The 24078-nt window shown below is 37.7% G+C and overlaps 3 protein-coding genes across 3 annotated transcripts; 2 read left to right on the top strand and 1 right to left on the bottom strand.

The window, feature by feature from the left end:
* Window positions 1-10287: 10287 nt before the first annotated feature.
* Window positions 10288-17370, top strand: GCK72_024465 (uncharacterized protein; the record flags this gene model as incomplete). The annotated part of the gene is made up of 11 exons (XM_053735903.1): window positions 10288-10425; window positions 12147-12278; window positions 12328-12483; window positions 12532-12661; window positions 12828-13249; window positions 14774-15000; window positions 15351-15544; window positions 15591-15790; window positions 16101-16205; window positions 16254-16379; window positions 16864-17370. The coding sequence occupies 11 exons, from the start codon at window positions 10288-10290 to the stop codon at window positions 17368-17370; spliced, it is 2337 nt and encodes a 778-aa protein (XP_053579469.1).
* Window positions 17371-18227: 857 nt separating this feature from the next.
* GCK72_024464 (uncharacterized protein) lies at window positions 18228-19705 on the top strand (the record flags this gene model as incomplete). The annotated part of the gene is made up of 7 exons (XM_053735902.1): window positions 18228-18323; window positions 18374-18583; window positions 18638-18753; window positions 18797-18915; window positions 18967-19097; window positions 19176-19414; window positions 19465-19705. The coding sequence occupies 7 exons, from the start codon at window positions 18228-18230 to the stop codon at window positions 19703-19705; spliced, it is 1152 nt and encodes a 383-aa protein (XP_053579468.1).
* Window positions 19706-19799: 94 nt separating this feature from the next.
* GCK72_024463 (uncharacterized protein) lies at window positions 19800-21940 on the bottom strand (the record flags this gene model as incomplete). The annotated part of the gene is made up of 10 exons (XM_003117976.2): window positions 19800-19880; window positions 19932-20106; window positions 20156-20299; window positions 20347-20576; window positions 20715-20998; window positions 21045-21196; window positions 21243-21337; window positions 21388-21513; window positions 21595-21841; window positions 21888-21940. 10 exons carry the CDS (start codon window positions 21938-21940, stop codon window positions 19800-19802), a joined length of 1587 nt encoding a protein of 528 aa, XP_003118024.2.
* Window positions 21941-24078: the final 2138 nt, after the last annotated feature.

The following is a 24078-nucleotide window of genomic DNA, read 5'->3' as shown; positions in this document are numbered from 1 at the left end:
CCAGATTTCAAATATACAATGATTACTACAAATTTTTCAAAACCTTGCCGCATTTGCTTTTTTCCTAGATTTTCCTAGAAATCCATATTTCATTTACGTGTAACATCCCACATTTTTTTCTGCTATTCTGAGAAATTAGTCTGTATCCCCTATCAACTGTCTTCTTATTTCTCTCCAAAAAACTATCGATCTGTAATGAAGCTCAACGTTGAGCGAAAATTCCCACGAGTAATTGGGTTCTGTTCGTTTACTTTTTTTTCATTTTTCTTTTTCAATTGTATTGATTTATGATGGTCCGGTACAGAACCCGAGTGAAGAATGTTTCCCATCCCTGTCTTGTAAAGTTTGAATATCCGGTACTGAAAGTTTTGAATTGTTTTTATGACGATGAAAATAATAATTCTAAATAAATATTTTATTGATTTCAAAAATCCACCGGACTACGTTTAACTGCTCCGTCATCTGGAGCAAATCCCAATAAAACTTCGAATTATTTCGAAATTTTTCAATCAACTCTTTCAAAATCGCTTTTCCGTTTTGAACCTTTTAATCTTTTGATTGCTTTTCCGTTGAACACACCCCTCACCCTTTAAGCCATTCTGAACGTGTTTTGATGGACGATTCTGAAGACTACAATTATGTTTTCTCGATGTTTCAAGTGGAACGAGCTATTATGCATTTTGTACTTTTGTTCCCAATTTTCCAATTCTAAAAAATTGGTCTCTTCTTAATTTGGTATGAAATAGATATTAAGATTATTCATTGGATCACCGTGCTGACACAAAAACGTCTTTGTATGCATAAAAAAGGGTTTTCTCATCTATCACTTTTAGTTTAATTAATGAGAGTTGAAAGAAACACAAAAAACGAGAGGGAAAAACAGAAAACGTAGAATATGCATAGTTCATCGTTATTTTTATGAATAAATTGACCTCTTTTTTTGATGAGCCCGGAAATTACATCTCGAACAAAAAGTGAGGATGAAAGATAGAGAAAAAGAAAAAAGTTCTAAATGTATAATTTTTATGGCATAGTTGTTGACAGCATGCCGTTTTGTCCAGGTGATTTTTATTCCTTCTGCTGTTATGGCGGGAAGCCTTATTAGATTTCAGCTTAACTTTCAAAAATAATCAGAGTACGTTCTGTCTCAAAAGTATAGCTACTTTTCAAGATAATTTTGTTTGGAGATTGGAGGATTAGGAAAATTTTTTTGCAGTATGCACATTCCCCTTTTTCAATCTTCCCGAATTCTCAAATGCCACAATCGTATGTAAGAATTTAAATCAAGCCTCTCATTTCTGAAAACCTTCTTCATTCTCTGAATTCCAATTTTATAAAACTGTATATCTATTTTTCTTCAATTTCTCAAAACTCAAGTTATTCTCTTCGTAATTTATTGACATTACCATCAAAACCCGAACACGTGTTCAGTGAGTTGAGAGTTATTATTCTGAAAAATAATAACTGCTATTGTTGTTTGATTGGGTACTCACCTATTAGACCGGCTGGTAGGGAAAAATCATGTGACCACATAAATCTGAATGTATTTTTGGTTGCGTAGTTCTCCTTACACATAATTATATACCGTAACCTTCGGTAACCATTATTCTAACAACTTTCAGTTACACATAAAAATAATTGATATGAGTGGAGCTGAATAAGTTATGACGACTAGTATTCCGTCGTCCTGGTAGCAAATAATACACTGCGGGTGATATTGTTTCCTCGAATGAGTTTTTCGGAATTGCTTCCAGATTGTGGGTAACGACCACATTCAACGTTTATGGGGCGCTTCTGGTTCCAGTGCACATGCTGAGAGCTCTCGATCTCAATCAGTTTCTGCCGCCATTTTCTTTACACTCTCCTTTCGGTTGAGAGATGCAAATTTGATTTCAAAGCGCACTTGAGTTATTAGTCTAGCAAAAAGCGTTCACGCTGATTTGATTCATTTTGAATCATTACATTGCATCCGCACATACAAAGATTACTATGAAGAAAATGTAATTTTGGTTGATGTTAGATGTAAATCAGGCATTGTGTATTTCAATTGAAAAATTGCAAGGATTGATGTCATTTCAGATGTCGTTTCGAATACACCTGATGCAACTGAAGAGTATAATAACTTTTTCATTTTGACATATGTTCTTACTAGTACCTGTCCAGTATAACTAAAATGTTTGTGAGTTTTAATACAAAATGTTAAAGGATGATGTCACCTGTTCTATATAAAACATTTTTTATTTTTCATATTTCGCAAATTCTTATCAAAGAATGGTTTTTATCCGCCTGAACGGAAATATTACTCATTATTTCAAGTATTCGTCGTAGCTGTACAATGTACAGATGTCGTTCTGAAAAAAGGGGTTTCCCTTTTACTTCACCTGTGGTTGCGGGAAACCCACGTAGAGTCATTTTCACTATTTTCAGCCGCTTCTCAATCATTTCCTTTTCTTCGAATGATTAAAGTCAGTCACCATTCAGATGCAAAGGTTTTCGCTTTTTAGCTGTCTGAATGTTTCAGATAAATTGTTCAGTTGTAAGATGAATTTAAACACCATATTTTTTTTTATAGAACACCTCTCATAGTGACGTTATCGCTTACTTTTTCTGCCCAAATTCCTTCTTCAAAAACAGATATTTCCCGCCTGAAATATGAGCGCTGTTTTCGTTTTTTTTTGGCGGCAACCTGAAAATTATTTAAAATAAGAAATAATACGGTCTTGTCGGTTGTTTTCACGAGCAGCTAAATTTGATGTTTGTCAGATATCGTCTGTCTGTAGTTGATTGTTATTCGCTGTATCTCAATAACAGCTTGTGAGTTTTCTGTAAGGGTGGTCTTGCCTTGTTCCCTGTTACCTAATGAAAGATGGGTTTTGGGCAGGGCAAAGCGATACTGGCTGGAAATTTTCAGTAGAAGATATCTAGACGAAGTGATAAACATACAACATTCGTAGAACTGCATTAGTATATCATGGTATTACATTTTGATGAAGCAATATGACACTTTTTGAGACTAGCGCATGGAGCAATATATATTTTCAAATAATTAAGACACACTCTCTGTGAATCTCGAGCGTGGCGATGTACAGAAAAAAGTCAAAAAGGTTTTTATGAGTTGGTATTATGCATAGGTGGTACCTAGACAACTAATAACACATTGGTCCATATTCCATTTGGCTCCGCCCCCTACCGTCTAAAATAGCCCCTATGAAGGGTGAAAATTCTTTTAAAAAATCTGTAAGTTTTTTCGATTAAATTTTGACAGGAAACAATAAAAAACATTATTTTGAGCACTTTTTATGTTCAAACCATATTTTTATCGCTTCATTTTCACCGAGAAAAAATGTCATTTTTGTAAAATTTTCGGAATTTTTTCAAACTTTTGCTTCTATCCCAAAAGAACATTATTTGTTTAGATGAGATCTTTTCAGATTCGGAATCTATATAAAATTTGAAGTAATATAGGCAATGTCCGGTCAAAAATCTCGGGGTACCTATTTTTGCTACAGAGCAAAATATGCAATTTTTTTGAAAAATTTCAACGTACCCCTGAAGTCATGAAGCTCATGAAGCAAAAATTCAATGTCGCCAAATCGTTTGAGATTTTGTCCGAATACTACACCATATGTGATCTATTCATTCCCAAAATTTCAGCTCATTCGGTTTGATCCCCGCCTCTCGAAGTTGATGGAATTTTTTCCGGTTGGAACACTGAAAACTGACAAGGTGATTTTCAAAAAAGCTGCGGATTCCGAATCTGAAAAGATCTCATCTAAACAAATAATGTTTTTTTGGGATAGAAGCAAAAGTTTGAAAAAATTCCGAAAATTTTACAAAAATGACATTTTTTCTCGGTGAAAATGAAGCGATAAAAATATGGTTTGAACATAAAAAGTGCTCAAAATAATGTTTTTCATTGTTTCCTGTCAAAATTTAATCGAAAAAACTTACAGATTTTTTAAAAGAATTTTCACCCTTCATAGGGGCTATTTTAGACGGTAGGGGGCGGAGCCAAATGGAATATGGACCAATGTGTTATTAGTTGTCTAGGTACCACCTATGCATAATACCAACTCATAAAAACCGGTTTGACTTTTTTCTGTACAGTGGATAACAGCTCGGTGCTCGAGTTTCACAGAGAATGTGTCTTAAATATTTTTTCAAAGGATGAAACAAGAACCAATAACGTTGAAATATCATCAAATGCTTTACCTGTACGGGCGGTCTTGTTTTATTCCTTTAGCTTATTTCAATATTTGAGAATATCTTCTTCTAATATCTTCTTCTAATTGGGCGATATCTTCTAATTCAAAGCAAAATGTTTCAAAATTTATCTTTTCCCATCTTACCGTTTCCCAGTATTATCTTCAGCGAAAGTTAGAGTAATTGATTCTTTTCTTATCCGCATATACAAAAATCACGAACTCAAACTGGTTTCGAATGCTTTGTTAGATTTCATTTTACCCCCGATGAAAAACTTTCGAAACAAAAAACAGTCGTTGAGCTTTAATTAAAAATTTCTCCTCTCGCCTGCCCTTCTCGGGCAGAATCATTATTTTAGACTCCGCCCCTTTTCTTCAAAACATCATTCGAATACAACATCTTTCTTTTATGCTCACTATACGTGTTGTTCTTTCACAATCCAAACGCTACATAGTTTTTTTTCTTATTTTGAATTTCTTGCCAGCGTAATATCATCAGATTACGTTTACGGTGGAAACTTGATTAGCATGTGCAATTCATGATGAAATTTCAATCTTCTTTATTTGCACTGTTAATTAATTTCAGCTGGCTAAAGCCATCAGGAATTCAATTTTCCAAAGTTTGCGGTCACATCAATTTCCTTTTCTTCTCATTCGGCTGCAAAAAATCTAATATCTCACGAAATCTCTCAAATCCTGCAACACAACTTGATTCAAACACTGTGGCTCGTCTTATTGCTAAAGATATGTCTTTGTCGGGCGGTTGCACAAGCCGTTGTCCATGTCCCTTTTCTCGAAACGCCTCTCATTATACTAATTCGTCTGTTTGTGGTTATCTAAGATGTCGCTATGTATTCTAGGGTCTAGACACATTAATCATCCAATAAACTCAAAGAAAAAGCCATTGTAAAACCATTTCTGAGTTCTGTATTTACAGCTCCGTACTTCAGATTTTTCTAGAAATGTCAGTTTTTATATTTTATGTTTTCATTTTCCAATCTGTAAATGTAATCGTGGCCTTTTTTGTATCCAAAAATTCAATTTCTTCAACGTTTTGTTCTAATCCTACAATTTCCATCTTTCGTAAAGCAGCAAGGACTCAGTTTGCAATTGTTTTCTATAATAGATATTCAGTAGTCCCCTCACCCACACCACCCTCGAAGAAACACAATAATAGTATGTCACGTGACACAACCATTCTTCCCCGTTTGAGTAAAGACACAAACACAATGCATTTTTTCCTCTTTCATAATCCTTTCGGGTAATTAGTTCAAGCAAAACGTGGTGTAAAAACGTGAAAACGAAACGTCGAAACGAGTCGACTCGCAGTACAGAAGAAATAAGATTGCCACTCGTTTTATCCCCTTCATTCTTTCCGCTTCATGTTGCACATTTAGCAACAACAATGCGGTATTTTCTAATTACCGTAGTGATTGTTTTCTTAGAAATTTAGCAACTATCTCGAGCATATTGTTTTAATGTAAGAGATTATGATAGAAGAAAGAAGTGAGCTGAGAATTATATAAAACCCCACCAGAACAGAGCACTTTCTTATAGTTCACTGATTTTCCAGCAAAATCTGAGTTACAGATGTTTTCTAGCTGAGAGAACATATCGGATTTTACTTCATTAGCTTACTGACAACTATTGATTTTGTATATTTGCCACACAACTCCGGAACTGAGCAGTTTTCTTAGAATTAAGAGATAAAAGGCTATTCATCAGGTAGAATTACTGTTAAGAGCGCAAAAGTTTACTTATGTTTTACTATCTACTTTTAATTTTCCTTATGCAATAGATAGCAAAATTCGAAAAAAGCAGAGATCACAAGACGGAACATAATTGAAACAATAACCAGAGACTACACATTCGAAATTCTATTATGCTGATGACAAAACATGGATAAGAACCGACACATAAACATACACACATCCATACACACGCACATATTGAATCTGGCGTAGAAGAAACTTGAGAAGACTCATCATGTGTGCACTTAATGGTATGCAAATACGGGACCTACCTCACCTAAAGCCCAATCTGCCCCACACATTTCCTTCTGAAATCCACGCGCACTGTGCTTTGAAACATGATACTTTTTGTCTCTTCCACCCAAAAACTTTGCCGATCCCCGCACTTTGTTCTTGTCGAAGAATGTCTCAGACATTCCCAGGCTCATTTCTTTTGCGGCTCAGCTCTAGAAATGAAATGTGCACTTTTTCTCACTTTTCCTCTTCCTCTCCTTTTGTGTATGTTTCAGAGTTTTTAAATCCGACACATTCATGTGTGTGTGTGTCCAAAATTATTTTTTATATATCTGCGCGTTCTTTTTCATTCTATTCGATTGTCGTGTCTCCAACACTAATTTAATATCTCTCATGTTCTTATAAGTCTCTTTTCTTTATATCCGCTTTTCAGATAACTTGGACCCAAGCATTTATTCTATTTGTATCTCCATCTTATTAATATCAATCAGGTAACCCAGAGCTTCATCTGATTCACTCCATTTACCATAACTCAAAATCAGCGTCGTCACACTGCCACTGCTACGATTCATCATTGCTGCTGTTTTCGCAAAAAAAAAGAGAGGCACAAAAAATCAGAAAAAATTCAGATTTTGCGAGTGCGTTGAAAAACAGGTTAGGTTGAACGAACACAAAAACAGCGAATTACCGCTGACGATACAGCAGGTAAGTGAGTCCCCGAGTTTTTATTTCTCTTCTTCTGCTATGGCCTGTTGTTGTCAGTTGAATATCAAATCGGACAGCTAGAAAAGGAAATTGGATGAGATGGGACGTAGTGTCGTAGGGAAAATTGGGAGCACGGAAAATGGAGATGTTCCTGTAACACGAGATCTTGTTCTCAAAGTTATCTTGGTTGAGATTTGAGGAGATCCACTATGCTGCTTGAGCAAGAAATCGAGTAGTCTACGGTTTCATATTTGGAATTTATGGAGCTAAACTGGTCGAGCCACCGAACGACCAAAGAAAGTTTTGAATTACAGATCACCAATTCTATTTTTGAGAAATCCTATTGTTATGCGTAAAATCCATAAGGAATCATTAGCTCAACAATTTTGTGTAGGTGAATCTCTCTCCGTAAGCAGTAGTAATACTACTAGTAAATTTTTTTCAAAAACAACTCTGTAAATATCTCGAAAAAAACAAAGAAAGATTTTTTCGCAGTTGTTTTTTTCTCATGACATGAACATTATGAATAGTCACGAATATCACACGTGCATGTTATTTTTACTGAAAAAAAAACGACTAAAAAATTGTCTGCCATTTAGTACTATGAGCTAGATTTTGGCGACCAAATGGCTTCTCTCATTCCGATAGATTGAAAAAGCTGAAACTGATAATTCCTGCTTTTGGGATATTCTTTTAATTATTACTTTTGAAGTAGACATGTTTTTCTTCCGGCTGTTAATTGCTACCTTGTACAGAACATGTGATTAGTGCGCTTCGAATGACAGTGAGCTTAACCTCTTGTTTGAATTTTCAATATTTTCATGTGAATGGTCACACTGACAAAATAGTTTCATTTTGATGAATGGGGACGTGATTTTTTTCTATTCATGTTTTCAATAATGCAAACAAGCATTCAGAGTCGCACAGGCATTTTTCCAGTGTCACTTTTCTGTCTCTCTTACTCCCCTTTTTCTATTTTTCTCTTCTTTTCCTTTTTTGTCTCTTCTTTTCAGTTCAGAATGCAACTCCGGGGGACCAGCAGCCCCACACTCGTTTCAAAGCCCAAGCCCACGTCCCCCCTTCTCTTCCAATTTTCCGTCAAAACGCATTTTTCTACCACGCGGCGGTCCGCCCTTCTCGAAAAATTTGCAATATCCCCCCCCCCCTCTCTAACCTCTTCGACCCCTTCTCTTTTTCTTGCTCCTACTTTTTCACAAGAGCACCGGACATCATGAGCCACAAACGACGTGAATCCTTGTTGTCCGCGCGTCGAGTCAAGTTGCAAGCTTGATTTTTTAATTTTGGATTTTTGTAGAATTGCGATTCCCCTAGATTTACCACCACTCATTTTGTTAGGTCGTGTACATGCTCGGCGGCTTTGCCAGCCAACCACTGTTTACTTTGATGAATCACTTTTCGTAGAACCAAAATGTAAACGAATTTGGATGGAAGCTCTCGCTCGTCTCGGCTCTCATTTGGCTCGCGCTCTGTTTTGAGATCTGACTATTAACGGTTCAGGTTTCAATGTTGGTTTCATTTCATCTGTTCTGATGTTCTTGTTCTCTCATTTCACATTAGGGTTGTACAACTTTTATTTTCAACATAGTGTTTGGTTATAAGCTTCTGTAAAAGTCATTTAATAGGTGAAACAGTTTGTATATTAAAATATTTATTCAACAATAATCTTAGTAGTTGTCACCCTTTTTGAAATCTTCTCACCTTCTCAGTATCCATAAGTGTTTGGCAGTGAGTCCGGCTTAGACAAGTGGTATCTGGAAAGTATAACATAATTCATTAAAATTTTCAGTTTCATCTGATTACTATGCTGTCCCAAGCTTGTAGGATCTTTCTTGTATCCGTCAATTTTTTCATAATGACGAACCCTGCAAAATCGTTTTCAATTAACCGTATCGTACCTCGTTGAAAACTATTTTGGTCGCATTTCCGCTGAAATCCGTCAGTTCCATACTATTTTGTACAGTTGCTCGTCGGCTCCCGATTTTCCGTGATTCGTTCATTCTTTCACCAAGCCACCTAGTCTAAATCGCGTGTCGCAAAACTCAGTCATTCAACTAGGGGCACGGGAAACGTCTGTGTTGAGTTGTGTTTGCGTGGCGAGTAGTGCGGATCATTAAGCCTACGACAATCAAATAGTGAGCCCTGAAGGAAGGGTAGCAAAAAAAGAAGAAGAAGAAGAAGAAGAAGAAGAAGAAGTAGTAGGAGTAGAAGGAGGGACACTTGTTGTCGTCGCGTACTTCGTGTAGAAAGGGTCTGGCGACGTGTGCAGGCAATGGGCAATGCTTTTATCTATCGACCTGTGCTTGTCGGAGGGGACGAGCAACACTAGTGGATATTGGCCTACTGCTTGCAACTGCCTCCTGCCTTGAGGCGCTTCTACATGAGCATGACAGAAAAGAGAGTTTCCACAACGGAAAACGACGACAGCAAATAAGTAGAAGAAGAAGCAGTAGAAAAAGATAAAGAAAAAAGAAGAAGGAGATGGAGACGACGCGGCCGATGAAGGCAGAAGCAGCAGCTAGTCCTTCCTGCATTTCTAGTTCTCTCTATGTTCAACTCACTCTTCTTGTTTTCTATGTTAAGAACTCTCCTTCCTCAGTAGTAGCCTCTCCGTAACCGTCTGCTTGTCTCTCCGGGGCGTCGCGCTAGCCCCCCATTTTCGCATTTCGCGCAACCCATGTCGCACCCCTGCTGCCGCTCGCACAAATCGCTTTTTGGAAAATAGACGCCGCGAGCGCGCGAGCCTCCTCTTCCTCTCTCCATGTCGCCTCATTTCGCCTCACTTCCAGCCGCTGTCGTCCGTCGTCTATATATGCCGCGCACACGCCACACTCTAGCATGCGTGGTAGGTCTCCATACTTCTACTTCTTCTATGTCTTCGTCTTCTTCTGCTTCCTCTCTTCTTCGTTTTTCCTCCCACGGCACTCACTGCCATTGAGCATTTCATTCGCGCACTCAACCATCCATGCGTGAGTTTTGCTGTGAGTTATGTTTCATGAGTTGTGGGCGGGCGTGAGTGAAGTTGACGAGAGAGCCAAAAAAAGAGAGGAATTGAGAAAAAAGAAGAGACGCGCAAAGCGATAACTATTACCACTTTTTTACATCAACGACTACTATTACTACTACTCATGCGCAGCTATTATTTGCATTTTGTCTCGAAACATGTTTTTTCCTTGTGTTATGCACGTCTCTAATGGCCACCTTGGACACTGACGCCGAATAATGTATATCTTTTATTTTTCCGTCAAAAATCTCGACTCTTAGAGTCTTATGACCATCATCAATCTTATGGAGTGATCGTTTTGAACGCCAAAGGGGGCGGGGGGAGAATGGGAGAAGATGAATTGTTACATTTCAGCACTGTCGGCCATTGATAAATGTCGACTCCGTGCTCCGGAAACGAGCCCAACATAACACCGACAAATACCTCACCTAATAATGAGACTTCAAATTCGAGCTTATCGATGGGCGTTGGTTCGGCACCTAATGAGACGAATTCCTCGAGAGAGTTGAAGGTAAGCGATTCATTTGAAAAATGGAAAAATACAAAGAAGAGAAAGAAGAAGAAAAAGTGGGAAGAAACTGAGAATACTACAAAATGGAATAAATTGTTCTCGGAAACTGAGAGAAGGGGGGGGGGGATAAAAATGGTTTTGGGGGGAAGAGTGAGCGCACCAAAAAGGACTGAAGAAGTGAGAGCAAAAAGAAAGAATGGCTGTGTGAAGTGGAGAAGAACTGGCGGTCCTAATGATTCGTCTTTTTTGGCCGTTGCTTCAAACCACAAATCTTATTAAATCGCGTCCTCGACATGTCCTTTTTTGTCTCCACCCCGAATTTCGCCTTTTTTAGAACTCCTTAGAAAGCGTTCAGTGGTTTTACGATTCTCTCTTTTCAAACCAATTTTTTGGTTGCTTTCCGCACAATGGACTTTGTGGTAAGTGCACAACATTGCAACATTCACAGTACACTTTGAAACTGTGACAAGATTTAGTTTAGGGAGTTCGCGTAACTTTTCATAGTTTCAAAGCATAGTCTGACAGTGTAAATAGACTTTTTGCAAATTTAATTATTTACAAATCTTAATTTTGCAAATCTGACTTTTAAACATGTTCATGTTGTGATGTAAACTATTTTGAATAATTGAATTTTTAACATTGCAACTTTTACATACATTCATAATTGTTTGCACAAATTTTTAAGGACTGGCTTAAACATCTCAAATAATTGTTTTTCGAGTCAATTAGAGAAACTGATTTTCACTATTTTCACTTTATGCCCTGATATCAAAATTTCAAACATGCCTTTATCAACACTTCTGCTTTCTAAATACACTAGAAAAGTAATTTCTCCGGAAACATCAAAAATCAAACACATCAGAACCGCAGCCGGTGCAAAATTAGTTCCAGATGTTCACGTTCCAATCAAATCCAAGTGCTTTCATTTTTCTCCCCAAATCGTTTCTCCGAACCAAAACCTCTCTCTCGTCCAATTACTTTGGAAAAAGTGAGGGATAACAAAAAAATGTTCATGACACGGCTCTTTTGTTATTGGGATTATGAAAGTTCTGACAACAATGGGAATCAGTGGCACATTATTAAAATGTTGCCAGTTGGTTTTTTGTTCAATATTCGGTTCAGCTTTGTGTTTAATGATAATTATGTACATGGATTGGCTGTATTCAACAGAATACTTGTTCTCTCTTTGCCTTCTTCTTGTTCTATTCAAAGGGGTTTGCAATAATCCTCCGATGCCCTTCCCAAGGAATTACATGTTCTTTTCTCTCATTCATCCTCACACAGAAAAAAAGCCAACTACGTATAGCAGTCTTTTTCTATCGATTCGTAAGGGGTCTCTTCTTTTGCCGGCACAGGATCATTTGTTTTTCCAGTGGATGTCGTTGAGAGGCGGAGCGCCGGACTCCCTACGACAACTGAGCACAGCCGGGTAGAAGCAAAAAAAAGAATATTGAATGGAAGTTAAGAGAGAAAGAGAGAGAAGGACTTGACTAACAAATCATCTGGAATTTGTCCGTTTTGCAGTAAATGTGGCAGGAAAAAGGGGAAAGAAAGAAGCTAGTTTTCTTTGCAATGTGAAACTTCAGGGGTGCTTAGAAGGCTTACTGTTTGAAAAATGATGTTGATGAGAGACGAAAGCTCTTATGGGTTGAGGGGGAAGTGGAGAGACAATAAATTATTTGAGAAATGATGGAGATTCAATACTTATTAATTTATTTCAGATCTTCAAAAAAGTCATCCGCGACCCTGTGTTACGAGCACCCTTTCAAGAATTTTTGGAACAGCAATTTTGTGCAGAAAATTTGAATTTTTATTTAGCAGTAGAACAATTCAAAGAAATACAAGATTTCCAGGTATACCTCTAATTAATGTTTTCACATTATTTATTTATTATTTTTCCAGGAGAGATCCTCCTTTGGACGACGAATATTTGACAGATATTTTGCCATGAATAGTACAGAACCTGTGAATATTGATAATTCCACAAGTAAACGAATACGAGAAACAGTAGAAAGTGGTGCTTTTCCTTTAGATACATATGATGTAGCCCAATATCAGGTTTGAAACATTCTCGTCTTTCTATAGATATACTGATCGCTATTTCAGATTCTTCACTTGTTGAAGTATGATTGTTGGCCACGTTTCTTGCGGTCTACTAATAATACGCAGCCTTCGTTCACGGATGAAGAGCTAGCGGCGGATGATGAAGAGAAAAATGGGCACAGCCAACCAACTTGTGCGTTTCACTTTAAACAACGGGGGTCCGCGCTGTCTAAACGAGACACTCACGCGTGTCGCCAACGAAGGGGAGCTCCTGGGTTAGACACGGAGCTAAAAAAAACTGAAGGAGGGAGGAGGGGGAGATTGAGAGTTACGTCATTAGGAATCGCGTTTTTTTTCAGCCCTCAATAACACGAATGAATTTGAAGCAGCTGCGCAACATTCGCAGCCTGCTCCAAATGCGCCAGCAGCAACAAAGGAAAAACGTAAGTCGATTCTTTGGCACGGTTTGGATCGGTTTTCGCGCCGATTGCGACGCGGTGATAGCAACACAACCACTAATTGTGACGACGATGCCGACGCCAGCGCGTCCGGCTCGGCGGTTGGTGGAAGAGGTGTTGTCGGGTCTGCCGGATCAAAACGACGATATATCTTCGCAGCATCGAAGCAATACAGTATGCCGGCCGAGATGACGTCTCCTGTGAAGAAGAACTCGTTGTCGCCTACGCATCTACGTCGTCGATGTCGACCGGTGGAGCCGAAGCATTGTCAGCTGATGATCGGGGACCAATTCAATACGGAAACTGTTACTCTCGACGACCCGGTTGGTTTCAGATTTGCACGTTTAGCTTTTTTTTAGTTTTTGTTAGTATGCATCTAAAAAAAGGACTGGAAAATTCACATCCACTGCTATGGTCTCCATCTACACCCCTGAAAGTCTGAAAATCGGATTATATGAAAGAATATCTAGCAGAAAGGTGTATTATGTTTTTGTGACGTGGCTTTAGCCGCTTTTTCTCTGTTTCTGAATCTGGTACTGACAAAAATATGTTTTCGCTGTTCATTTTGATGTTTCTTGTTTCTCTATTTGGTTTTTGATCTCTACATAAAATACCAACACTAATCCAAAAAGAAGAGAAATTAGAACTTTTGAATCCTGACAAAGTGTATGAAACACTTCTTACACAACGAAAAAAGGTTTAGTTCAGCTAAGATAACTTCATTCTTGACTATCATTAGCTCTTGAGCAAAGGGATGAGGAAAAACCGCTAAGGGTCCCAATTAGTGTACTAGCATCAGTTTTGTAGAAGCCTTCTCCGCGCCTTCTCAATAAAATACTTCTCAATAGGACGTTACTCGCACAAGCCTTTTTTCGTTTCCCCTTTTTTCTCATCTCTACGAAACTTCATCGAGAATTTATGATGTTGCTCCAGGGGTGGCAAACGATTTTTTCCCAGGGAAGGAGAAGTGCACTTTTGGCCAGACGAGGTAAATGTTATGAAAGCTTTTAAACACTTCCCCTTTTTGAACATAGTCCGGGAAGTAAATGAAAAAAGAAGAAGATATGAAAAAAGCGATTTCAGTTTTTGTGTGCTTTGGTCCAGAAGTTCATTAATGTGTGCGGATGTGTGTGCCCACATCCTTTAGTGTTATTTGAGCAAAAAGGAAGGTCCCAACTTTTACGACGCCTCCGGGGAGTTAAGGGGTTACTGGTGGTGGTAGAATTTAATTAGGGAAATTGAATGCGTTGTCGTCTCGACTCGGACAAAAAAGGTTAAGGAAGAGCACAAAAAAAGAGATCAAAGGAAAAGTCTCCCATCTTTTTTGAACGTCTAGAATAGATATGCTTTATTTAATTGCCAATTGTGCACCTAATAGAATATGCTTATTGGTAACGTTCAAATCCTTGGTTTCCATCATATTCAGGCACCCACGAGTGACATTTCGTTTTCATTTCACTTGAGAAACTTTGAATATGGAGGATGCCATTTCCTTTTGTTCAACGTTCGCTTTGTTCTGTGCACATCCGATAGGGAAACGGGGAAAAGTGAAAAGGGAGAAGAGCACAATAATGTAGATGAATATTTAAAAGATAGAGTGCACGGAAAATTGAAGCCTGAATGAGCATTAGGGTTCTTAGTGGTTTGATCGACTTCCACTACGGGTTTGGATGGAGATGATACAAAGAAATGGATGGGACGAATTAATGAACATCAGTTAAAATGAATTATATAGAAAAGAAACACATCGTACACTAATATACTAACAATTCCTAGATTACAGAACTCACAATAAAAAACTAACAATGATTCTCTCCAGAATGTGATTATAATTATAATTATTTCAGACAATGTCGGTTCGTCGATGGACGCAGGAAATGGCGGACACCCAAGGAATGGATCGGATGCATGTAGAGGTTGTAGATGCTGAGACGGGTAGTACAATAGATCCAGCTAGACAAGCCATCGACGCACTACAATCTCGTGCACTCCGGCTCGTTCCTGTGGTTTCGTTCATTATCGAATTTTTGCCCGCCAATTTCTCGTTCAAAAATCCCGCTTCAACGCCAACCAAGTGAGTGATCGTTGTTTTTTTCTGTGAAATAAACGGGTTCTGTTTCTCTATTGTCGTCGAAATTTGACAAACCTTACAGCTGTTTCAATTTTCAAAGATTATGGTTGTGGTAAACCGGTAATGCGATAATACCCCCTTTTCCCGAATAGACATTTTGCGCGTTCAATTTAATCTCATGTTTCTTTCTTAGCATGCATTTAGAACCTTGTTAGTACATCCACCACCTTCCCTTCGGAAAATGAGATTGACTCTCTCATCGGATATTCCAAATAGAAAACGTTTCCGGATTTTTGCATTTTCATTTCCATCTAGACAATTTCCGGTTGCACTTTTTCTAAATTGGATTTCAGATTGGTTTGCATTCGCGCCCGACACTCACTGTCAACTGGAGTGGTGTTACGACCGCTACTCCACAAATATACATTAGATCCACAAGTGACTAGGATAGTTTTAAATGGGTCATTGGAACAAGTGAAACGTTCCTGTGTTGTTGGAGCAGTCTCTCAGAAATGTTTGACTGTCATGTCTGAAGCACAGTACAATGGTTTGTACTTTAAAACAATGAGAAAGACACAAAGTTTTTGTTTCAGATCGTGTGAATGCTGGAAAGATGAGTCTACCACCAAGAGATCCTATTCTCTCTCAACTTCCCAGTACCATATACGAGCAAAACAATTTCCCATTCCATCAAAATGGTGATATTTCGTATTGTGAGATTCCAAGCGAATCGGAACGTAACAAGCATGCTCATCTTCACGGTGACGCACAAAATACGGCGCATCAACAAAAGGTTAGTGAGCTGGAACGACCGGAGGGATGATCATCAGAAGTGAATCATTAGAATCGAGATGAGAAACACTGCTGATGAGAGGAGAGATGTATATATGCATGTGTGTGTGTACGAGAGCAAAAAAAGGATGAGGGATAAAAAAAGATGAAAGAGGGGCTTTCGTTTATTTAGTGAATTGGTTTTAATTTTTTATTAAAATGTATATTTCATTTCGAATACTTTTTGGAAAAGTTGAAATATTTAAAAGAATATAAATTAGAATTTTACATATTTAGACTAAAAAATTAAATTCCAATTTCATTTTTTGCAGGAGTACACACTCAGCATTTTCAACAAGTTTGTGCGGAAAGCTTCTCACGCAGTTTCAAAAAGTGATCCAAATCCATCTGCAGGTGCTTCGAACCCTGAGAAAATGGTAGCAACTTTTCAATTTTTGCCATTTCGTGCATAAGTAAATTTTCAGGCGTCCGGAGTGTATGCGCCAGCAACAGGGGGTCCTTCATTTGCCAGTCGGGCAGCAGCTGGAAACAACTTTGGCGGATCGGCCAATCAAGTGAACAGTGCCGGTGCTAGTACATCAACTAACAATGTGAGCGAACCGAACAAGAATCGGCTGAGCATATTCAAAAGTGTGAGTGTCACAAGAATCCAATCACATTCCATTTCTTTCCAGCGCTTTCTCTAAAAAACGAAAACTTCTTTTTTTTTTTCATTTTTGGTTGATTTGTTGAAATAGAAAGGGTTCTCCCTGCTGTCGGAGTCCAGCTTTTCGCTCTATTGAATTTTCAATGTGACACGGGCTTCTTTATTATGCATACATATACTTTTTGCCTGATACATTTTTTTTGTCCCATGTCTACCCGCGTTTTTTTTTGTAAGCATCGCGGACGGCTTTCGATGACCTTATTGAAATAGACGAAATCTGAAACCCAGGGAGCGAAAATATGGAAGTTGGTGTGATTGGATGGAACTTGATACTAGTTGTTAGAAAAATATAGAATTGATATTGGAATGCTCAGAATATCACACAGATATCGAAAATAACTAGTTCAATTTCACCAGCTCTTTTTCAGAAAACCGATAAGAAAGTTGTCAAAGCTGAGCCAGAGAAGGAAAAGCTGAAGCCAAGAACCGATGATATTCCGACAACGTCGTCAACTCCTGTGGCAGTTGACACAAAACCAAATGGTGGACGAAGCAACGAAGAATCAACGACGACAAGGATAGGCAAGAGCGGAGACGACACACAGGAAGCGTCAGGTATCCGGCATCCGGCAATTTTTTCGACAAAAATTGGCGACGAGGCAGCAGCCGCCGCGGCCGGAGCACCTTCGACATCAACGGCATCAAAACCGACAGCTTCTCCTCCGAAAGCACCGTCATCATCATCTCCAAAGAAGACGACACCAACACCGACACCGTCTACATCAACGACAACGGCTCCTGTTGTTAGTGCAGCACCTCCACCCGTGATACATACGATAAGATCTTCATCTACTCCCGCGACAACGTCACAAGTAGCAGGTGGAGCTGGTGGTAATCCAAGGGAATCCTCTTGGCAAACTGCTGCTTATGTGTAGTTGTTATTTGATTTGATGCCGGTGTCTTCTTGGTTCTTCATTCATTCTATCATTTTACATTTCATATTTATTTCCATTGAATACATCTCGGAGCTAGTGTTTATTTTCCACTTTTATATGATTTTTTTTCCAATTCGGTAGACAATTTTTCACTTTACCTGTACACACTTCCTTTTATTAACTGTTTTTTTTTGTGCTAAAAACCTCATTTTCCTCACCAGTGTTTCATTTCAAGCTAGCTTACACTTCAACTTTGGGTATTTTAAGAGTCAAAAGTATGTCGAAATCAACAAAAAAGTGTCTCATCAAAAACCATGTGCTTCATCAAAAGAAATTAAGAAAATATGTAACAATAAATTATTATGTACTTTTTCCTTTCTAGTGTCAATAAATCTTACATGTCTTCACTGTCTTTTTCGATTCATTTCAACACAATATGAGAAGTTGGCCATCTGGAAATTGAATGCAAAAAAGAAAATGCATTCGTATAGCTGACGGGGGGCAGTGTTCGATGGCAAAGAAGACATTGTTTATATCAAAACGGGGCAAGTGAAAAGAGGTGGTTTTATCAACAAATTTTGTCTGTTTTATATAAATTATTATTATTTGAGAACAATCACAACTTTCAAGCGTCAGTCCAGCTAAAAACTTCTCTCCTCGAAAAATTCCTATGTGGCTAACTTTTTTGCTGCTTCTAACCACCATCAATTACGCTTTTGCGGAAACAAATGTTACAATCACAGGTGATTTTAGCACAACTCAAGATGTAGGTTTTCAATTTTATAGAAGATATCCAAAATGGGTTAGATAATTCCACCTTTCCAACCATACGAGAGGATACTCTAACCTTATTGCTCATGGGAGACACACAATTCCATTTTCCATGCGAAGAAGATAATGTTCAGTGCAAGTTGGTCTCAAAAAGACCACGATCCAGGTTTTTCCTGAACAGTGTAAATAAAATAACAAAAAGACTTTCAAAAAATCATGTCTTCCTTTTCAGAGACTGGAGTTCATAGACGGTGTTGAAGTGAACGAAACACTACGTCAGGGTCGGGATTCATGTACCAAAATAGAAAGCAGATTTGCGAATCGTGTGCAAAGACAAGCTTTGGATGCTCTTATTAGCAGTATGGATTATAAACCAGCTGCACTCGTCATCAATGGAGATTTGACTGATTTTGGACATTTACACCAGTTGCATGAGTTCAGAGTTAGTGTTAAACTCGAAATTGATAAAAAGATCAGACAATTTTTTAAATTTCAGCAAGTCTGGTACAACAACTTCCCGATACCTTTCATTCTTGGGTTAGGAAACCATGATTATCAGAACAATATAAACGATTGTGCCTTAAATTTTTGTGCTCATACGATGCTTTCTTGGTATTTGTGTAGTTATATTATGTCTCTAAAATCAGTTTTTCAGGTATACAGACTATGTGAAGAACATGTCTCTTGTGGCGGATATTCAGAGAAAAACAGTAAAATTCGATGTGGAATTCACTGGAAGTTTGGCTTACACAGAGACAGTTTGCTCTAGTTCAAGTAATTTTTTGTTATATTTTTACTCGTCTACATTGCAAATGTGTATTCCAGGAAAACTATGTGCCTTCGTTATCCAACTCAACAATGCAATTGACTATAATGTGGAATTCTCATCTCTTTTTGTGAAATGGAATATCTCTTCTCCGATGAAATATCTTCATAACGAGTTGAACCTTCTTGGAGTGAGTAAAGTAAACTCTAGTGAACTCTCCTCACTTTTTTTTCTCTCATCTTTTATTCTATTTTTTTCAACTTTTTAGAGTACCTCTCTTCCAATTCTTTTGAATATGCACCAATGTGAAAGTATGCATATTCATAAGATCAAAATGATGTTAAGACGTTGGATGTCAACTGTGAAGAAAAGTTTTGAATCAAATCACAGAGTGCCAAGAATTGGAGCATTTTATGCACATATGCATCAAAGACATGAAGTGACCTTAGAATGTATTGAAGGGTACAAAGTGCCATTTGTCTACATTGGGAGTGTACCAAATAATAGGTAGGAGACTAGGGACAGAAAATTGAACAGTCATAATTTTTTTTCTACAGATTCACCAAGTTTGACATGACCGCTTCTACAGCGACTATCACAGGGTACAAGGCTCGTGACAGTTTAATGTACAATGGGGAGATACTTGAGCAACTGGAGACCGTCGACTTATGGGGACCATGTGTTAGAACAGAACATTTCAGATTTGAAGATCACGTCACCAGGAAAAGAAGAGACTTCATTAGAAGAAACCGCAACCAAGCTGATTTTTCATCGGATGCCAGTGCACTCTTTTTTTGAAAATAGTAATTTTTTTAATAACAAAGAATGTTACTTGATTTATTAATATAATGAATATTATTCAATGTTGTACCATATGAAAAGTTATAGTCTCTTAGATATTTCGTTTCGTCAGAATGATACCTAGTTTATCCGTTGGCCAAATTGTTCCCGTATCTCGAACAGTCATATTCACCTGAAAATATTGTCTTTTGATCAGTTTTCCCTTTTTCTTAAAAAAAATTACCATTTTTCCGTGACTATCATTAACCGGTAGTGTCGTTTTGACAACATATTTTTGAAGCATTCGGAATGCTGTCGTCTTCAGTTCAAGTAATGCGAATCGCATTCCAACGCATTGTCTCGGTCCGACACCGAATGGCATGAATGCTTTTCTTTGTTGTTCTGTCAGCTTCTCAAACCTGAAAACATTGGTTGTTGACGACAGTGAACCGAATATTGAAACCAAACCTCGATGGCCGAAAACAATCAACATCATCTCCCCAGATGTCTCGATCGTGATGAGGTCCCCATGGGTTGATTACCACTTGAATGTTTTCAGAGAACTCGTATTTTCCGATTTGTAAAGGTTCAGTGCAGATCCTAGTTTGCAGTCTAAAACATTTCACAGATAGAAAGTGGAATCATATTATGTCACTTACGGAGAGGCATGTGGAAACAATCGAAGAGTTTCGAATATGCAATTCTGTAACAGTGGGAGGGAACAGACAGTTTCAAAGTCGATTTTGTCCGAATGACTTTTCATTTCCTCATTGAAAATTCGGTCTTGAATTTTTGGATTGTGAGCCAAAAAATTGAAAAGCAATGTTAGCGTATTGGCAGTTGTGTCAAACCCAGCAACCGATAAGAATTTGCACTGTGCAGTGATTTCCTGAAATTGATTATGATTGATGTGTATTTATTGTTTGAGTGGTAAGTGAAGTCTTAATAAACAATTTTTGCAAAATATTTGAAGGACACAAACTCTAGTGTGTCTGACTAGAAGACTACAGATAACCGAGACTCACACCTGATAGGAGATACTTTTTTCGACTTTCACTTTCTTCATGTCTATCTGTCCCTCCGCCTTTTCCACCAATTTTTTTTCGTCATGATGATCAAAGAAGAACTCCAAAAGACTGTAGTTGTCCGGTTCTTTCTCACTTGGCTTATTGTTGTTCTCATTAATTGTGCGAGATCGGAATCTTGAGATTAAATGAAGTAAATAATCCAAAAACTTTTGTTGATTTGCACTTTGTAGAAAGTGGCCAACAAAACTATTTTTGAAAATTAGCCTCATTTCTGGGAAGAAATCTGCAAAGAATTCTAAATCTAGAAAATAATTGCACTAGTGACTCACATGTGATTTTTTCTGCAGTGGATTTTTGGAAATCTGAGAAAGCACCGAATGCATTGGAGAAAACCCCCAAAAACTTATTCACCCGATGGTTCTTCTCCTTGTGACCGTAAGCACATCTGGCTAGCACATAAGAAGTATGATTTTGAAAAAGACTGAAATAGAAACACAGTGTCTAAATTTAAAAGTTATTGTTTTAACCTGTGGGAATGATTGATCACAACACTATGACCATTTGAAAGACTGTTCACGTGATCCAAAAATTCAGACACACACGTTTCGATAGTTGGGAACAACTGAACAAATATGATTAGGAAGGCCATTAAAAAAGTATCATGTGACCCACTAGTTTCAGTTTCACAGTTGATAGTCCATAGCTTGTCAGGGTACGAAGACGCTTCCAACGTTCACCTTTTGCAGAAAACATGTGAATATTCTCTGATGTAATGGGGTCATCGGAAAGCACTTCCGGCTGAAAGATGATCGTTTAATCGCAAAAAATTTCTTCTTCAATTTTTGTTCAATCAAAACCAGTTCTCACTACAAAACTCACTATTCTTGAATGAAAACAATCAAAATGTTCTGTTGAAATTGCATGAATTAGGTCAACATCATTGGTCACTACGACAGGTGTTGCTCCGCGGAGCACAGAAAACGTTTTGTCACCGATAACCGAGCACATTCGTGTGAAATTTTCATGAGCTGCAGAGCTGTCCAGCCACATCAATCCTTTGATCCCGAAAATGTCGAATTGAGGGTTCAACCCACGTCTATGAAGATCATAATAAAGTTTGATGTTTCTGGAATCAACATTTTTTTGAACATAGTTCTACTGAAACTACTTACCTGCACAGTACATAAGCTAAAACAATAATCGGAAGTGAGAATAGAAGAATCATTGACACAGAGTGAAGAAGTGCAGACGCGTATAGTTGTTGGTTCAACAAACAATTCTGGCAAATCGAAGTGTCGATAGTCAGCAAAAAAAGAATTGAACGATAAGATAAGTTTCTGTGACTATTGTGGGGTAAATGATAACAAATAATACGTGAACCTCGGCAAGAAAATGGGTGGATGGATTGGAAAAGAAAGAGAGCGGTTTGTCAAGAAATTGAAGATGAAATCGAATGGCATACCATTAGAAAAATGGGATGATCAAATGGGTCTGTCTAGCGAAAAACATAATGATAGAGATGATGACAAACAATAATTGTTGGGAGAACAGTGTTAAACTATTGCGAAATAAGTTTGCTTTTCAAAAGTGAAAGGAAGAAAAAAGAAAGAAATCTACACAAAGAAGAAGTGAATCAAAAAATCAACGGAAACCTTTCTTCGTGAAATATTTATCAGCCAGGTTTTATTGACCATATAATTGGACGTGTTTTATTGAGGTTTTTGGTACATTGAAAACAAACAATACGGGTATGATATCACTAATAACATCTTAAAATCAGTTTTTTCTGGAACATGTTATGAAAACAGTATGGTTCATAGTATTATGGTTTCTGGTGGACATGGTCTCTAAAAACGAGTAATCAATTTTTGGATGATAGTTGAACGACTGTTCAAAACTGAGAGAACATTATAAATACAATGACTATGAAGACTTAAAAGTATGCCACGTGAATTTATAAAGAATTGTTTGAATTATAGTAATTTCATTCAATACTCAATTAAAAGTAGGATACAATATGAGGAAGTTCACTATTTTACAGACTGACACCCCAAGTGCAGAGTTTTCAGATTAATTTCAAATTGATTAGTTTCCCGGATCAGCGACTGATTGGATTCGATCAATCGAGCACAACAGTTACACAGAATTGCAGTCTCGTTCAATCATGCAGTTTTACCATGAAAACCTACAACTTGGTCAAATTAGTCAAAATTGTGGGTACTGTACTTCACATCAACATTCTTTACAATATTGTTATATTGTCCTTTTTTGTAATTTGAACTCTTCGAACTCTCCATATACCGTAATTAGAAAGAAAACAATGAAGACATAAAATTTAACTATGAAATGTACTTATGACTTTATTATACGTAATAAAACACTCATCAAACTGTCCCAGAACTATCTAGACAGTCATTCTGTGTAGTGCTACCGTACCACCATCTACATTCAGGTCTGTTATGGAAACTTCAGCTCCTTTGTTTACGTATCTCGTTTTCAGCTCATTTTTTGTAAAGGATTGTTTTTGAGAGCAGAAAGTCATTCCGTCTCCATGGATAGACACTGCTTATAAATATACGTAATTGCCATTGCAGACCTAAAAGGTTTCTCTTTTCTTTTTCTCTTTTTGTCGTTATGAGGACCAATGATTTGTCGGGAAGCAATTGCATCAATACATCCTGCCATTATCCCTTTCTATTTCTTCAGTGGCTCCGTTTTCCACTTATTTCATATCTCACTATTCGTCTATTTATACTCAAAAACGTTTTACCTTTTCTATCCAGCGTTTCTCTCCTACTCACTTCCATATCTGTCACAGCTGAATCAAAATTCAAACCATGAAAAGTTCCTCGACGGGTTTTGAGTTGATTCACACGCACATTGGCACTTGACAGATGAGACTTTCGACGGCGTCGTTGAGTGAAAAATGTGAGCATTATTCTCGAGAGCATCATTGAATTCGAATGAGATTTCTTCTCATTTCACCTAGGGAGACATGGACGATTCCTCTCAAGCACTTTATGACTTTTTATGAGCCTTGATTCGGTATGAGTCGTGTCATTTCGAAAAGTTGAGAAGTATTTCAGAGTGCAAAACATCATTTTTGATTTGAAAATGTGGTCGGCTACCTGACTTTTGAGTATTGTTATCCATATTAGTGGTATATGAAAAACTGTTTAAAAAATCATTTTTACAAAATTTCTTTTACAGTTATTGAAGAACTTCAACAGTGTTCCTGATTTTAGGCTAAATAAATTTTTGAAAGTGAAACTTTTGAAAAGCCCCAGACAATTTCACTGCGAATATCTCACTGTGAGAAACGTTAAAAATTATCAAGGTGAGCTCTTGATTTTCATCATACTC

The sequence above is a fragment of the Caenorhabditis remanei genome, chromosome X, assembly GCF_010183535.1.
Source record: "Caenorhabditis remanei strain PX506 chromosome X, whole genome shotgun sequence".
Taxonomy (NCBI): domain Eukaryota; kingdom Metazoa; phylum Nematoda; class Chromadorea; order Rhabditida; family Rhabditidae; genus Caenorhabditis; species Caenorhabditis remanei.
Note: the sequence above shows the minus strand (reverse complement) of the source record. Positions and strands in the feature narration are given on the sequence as shown.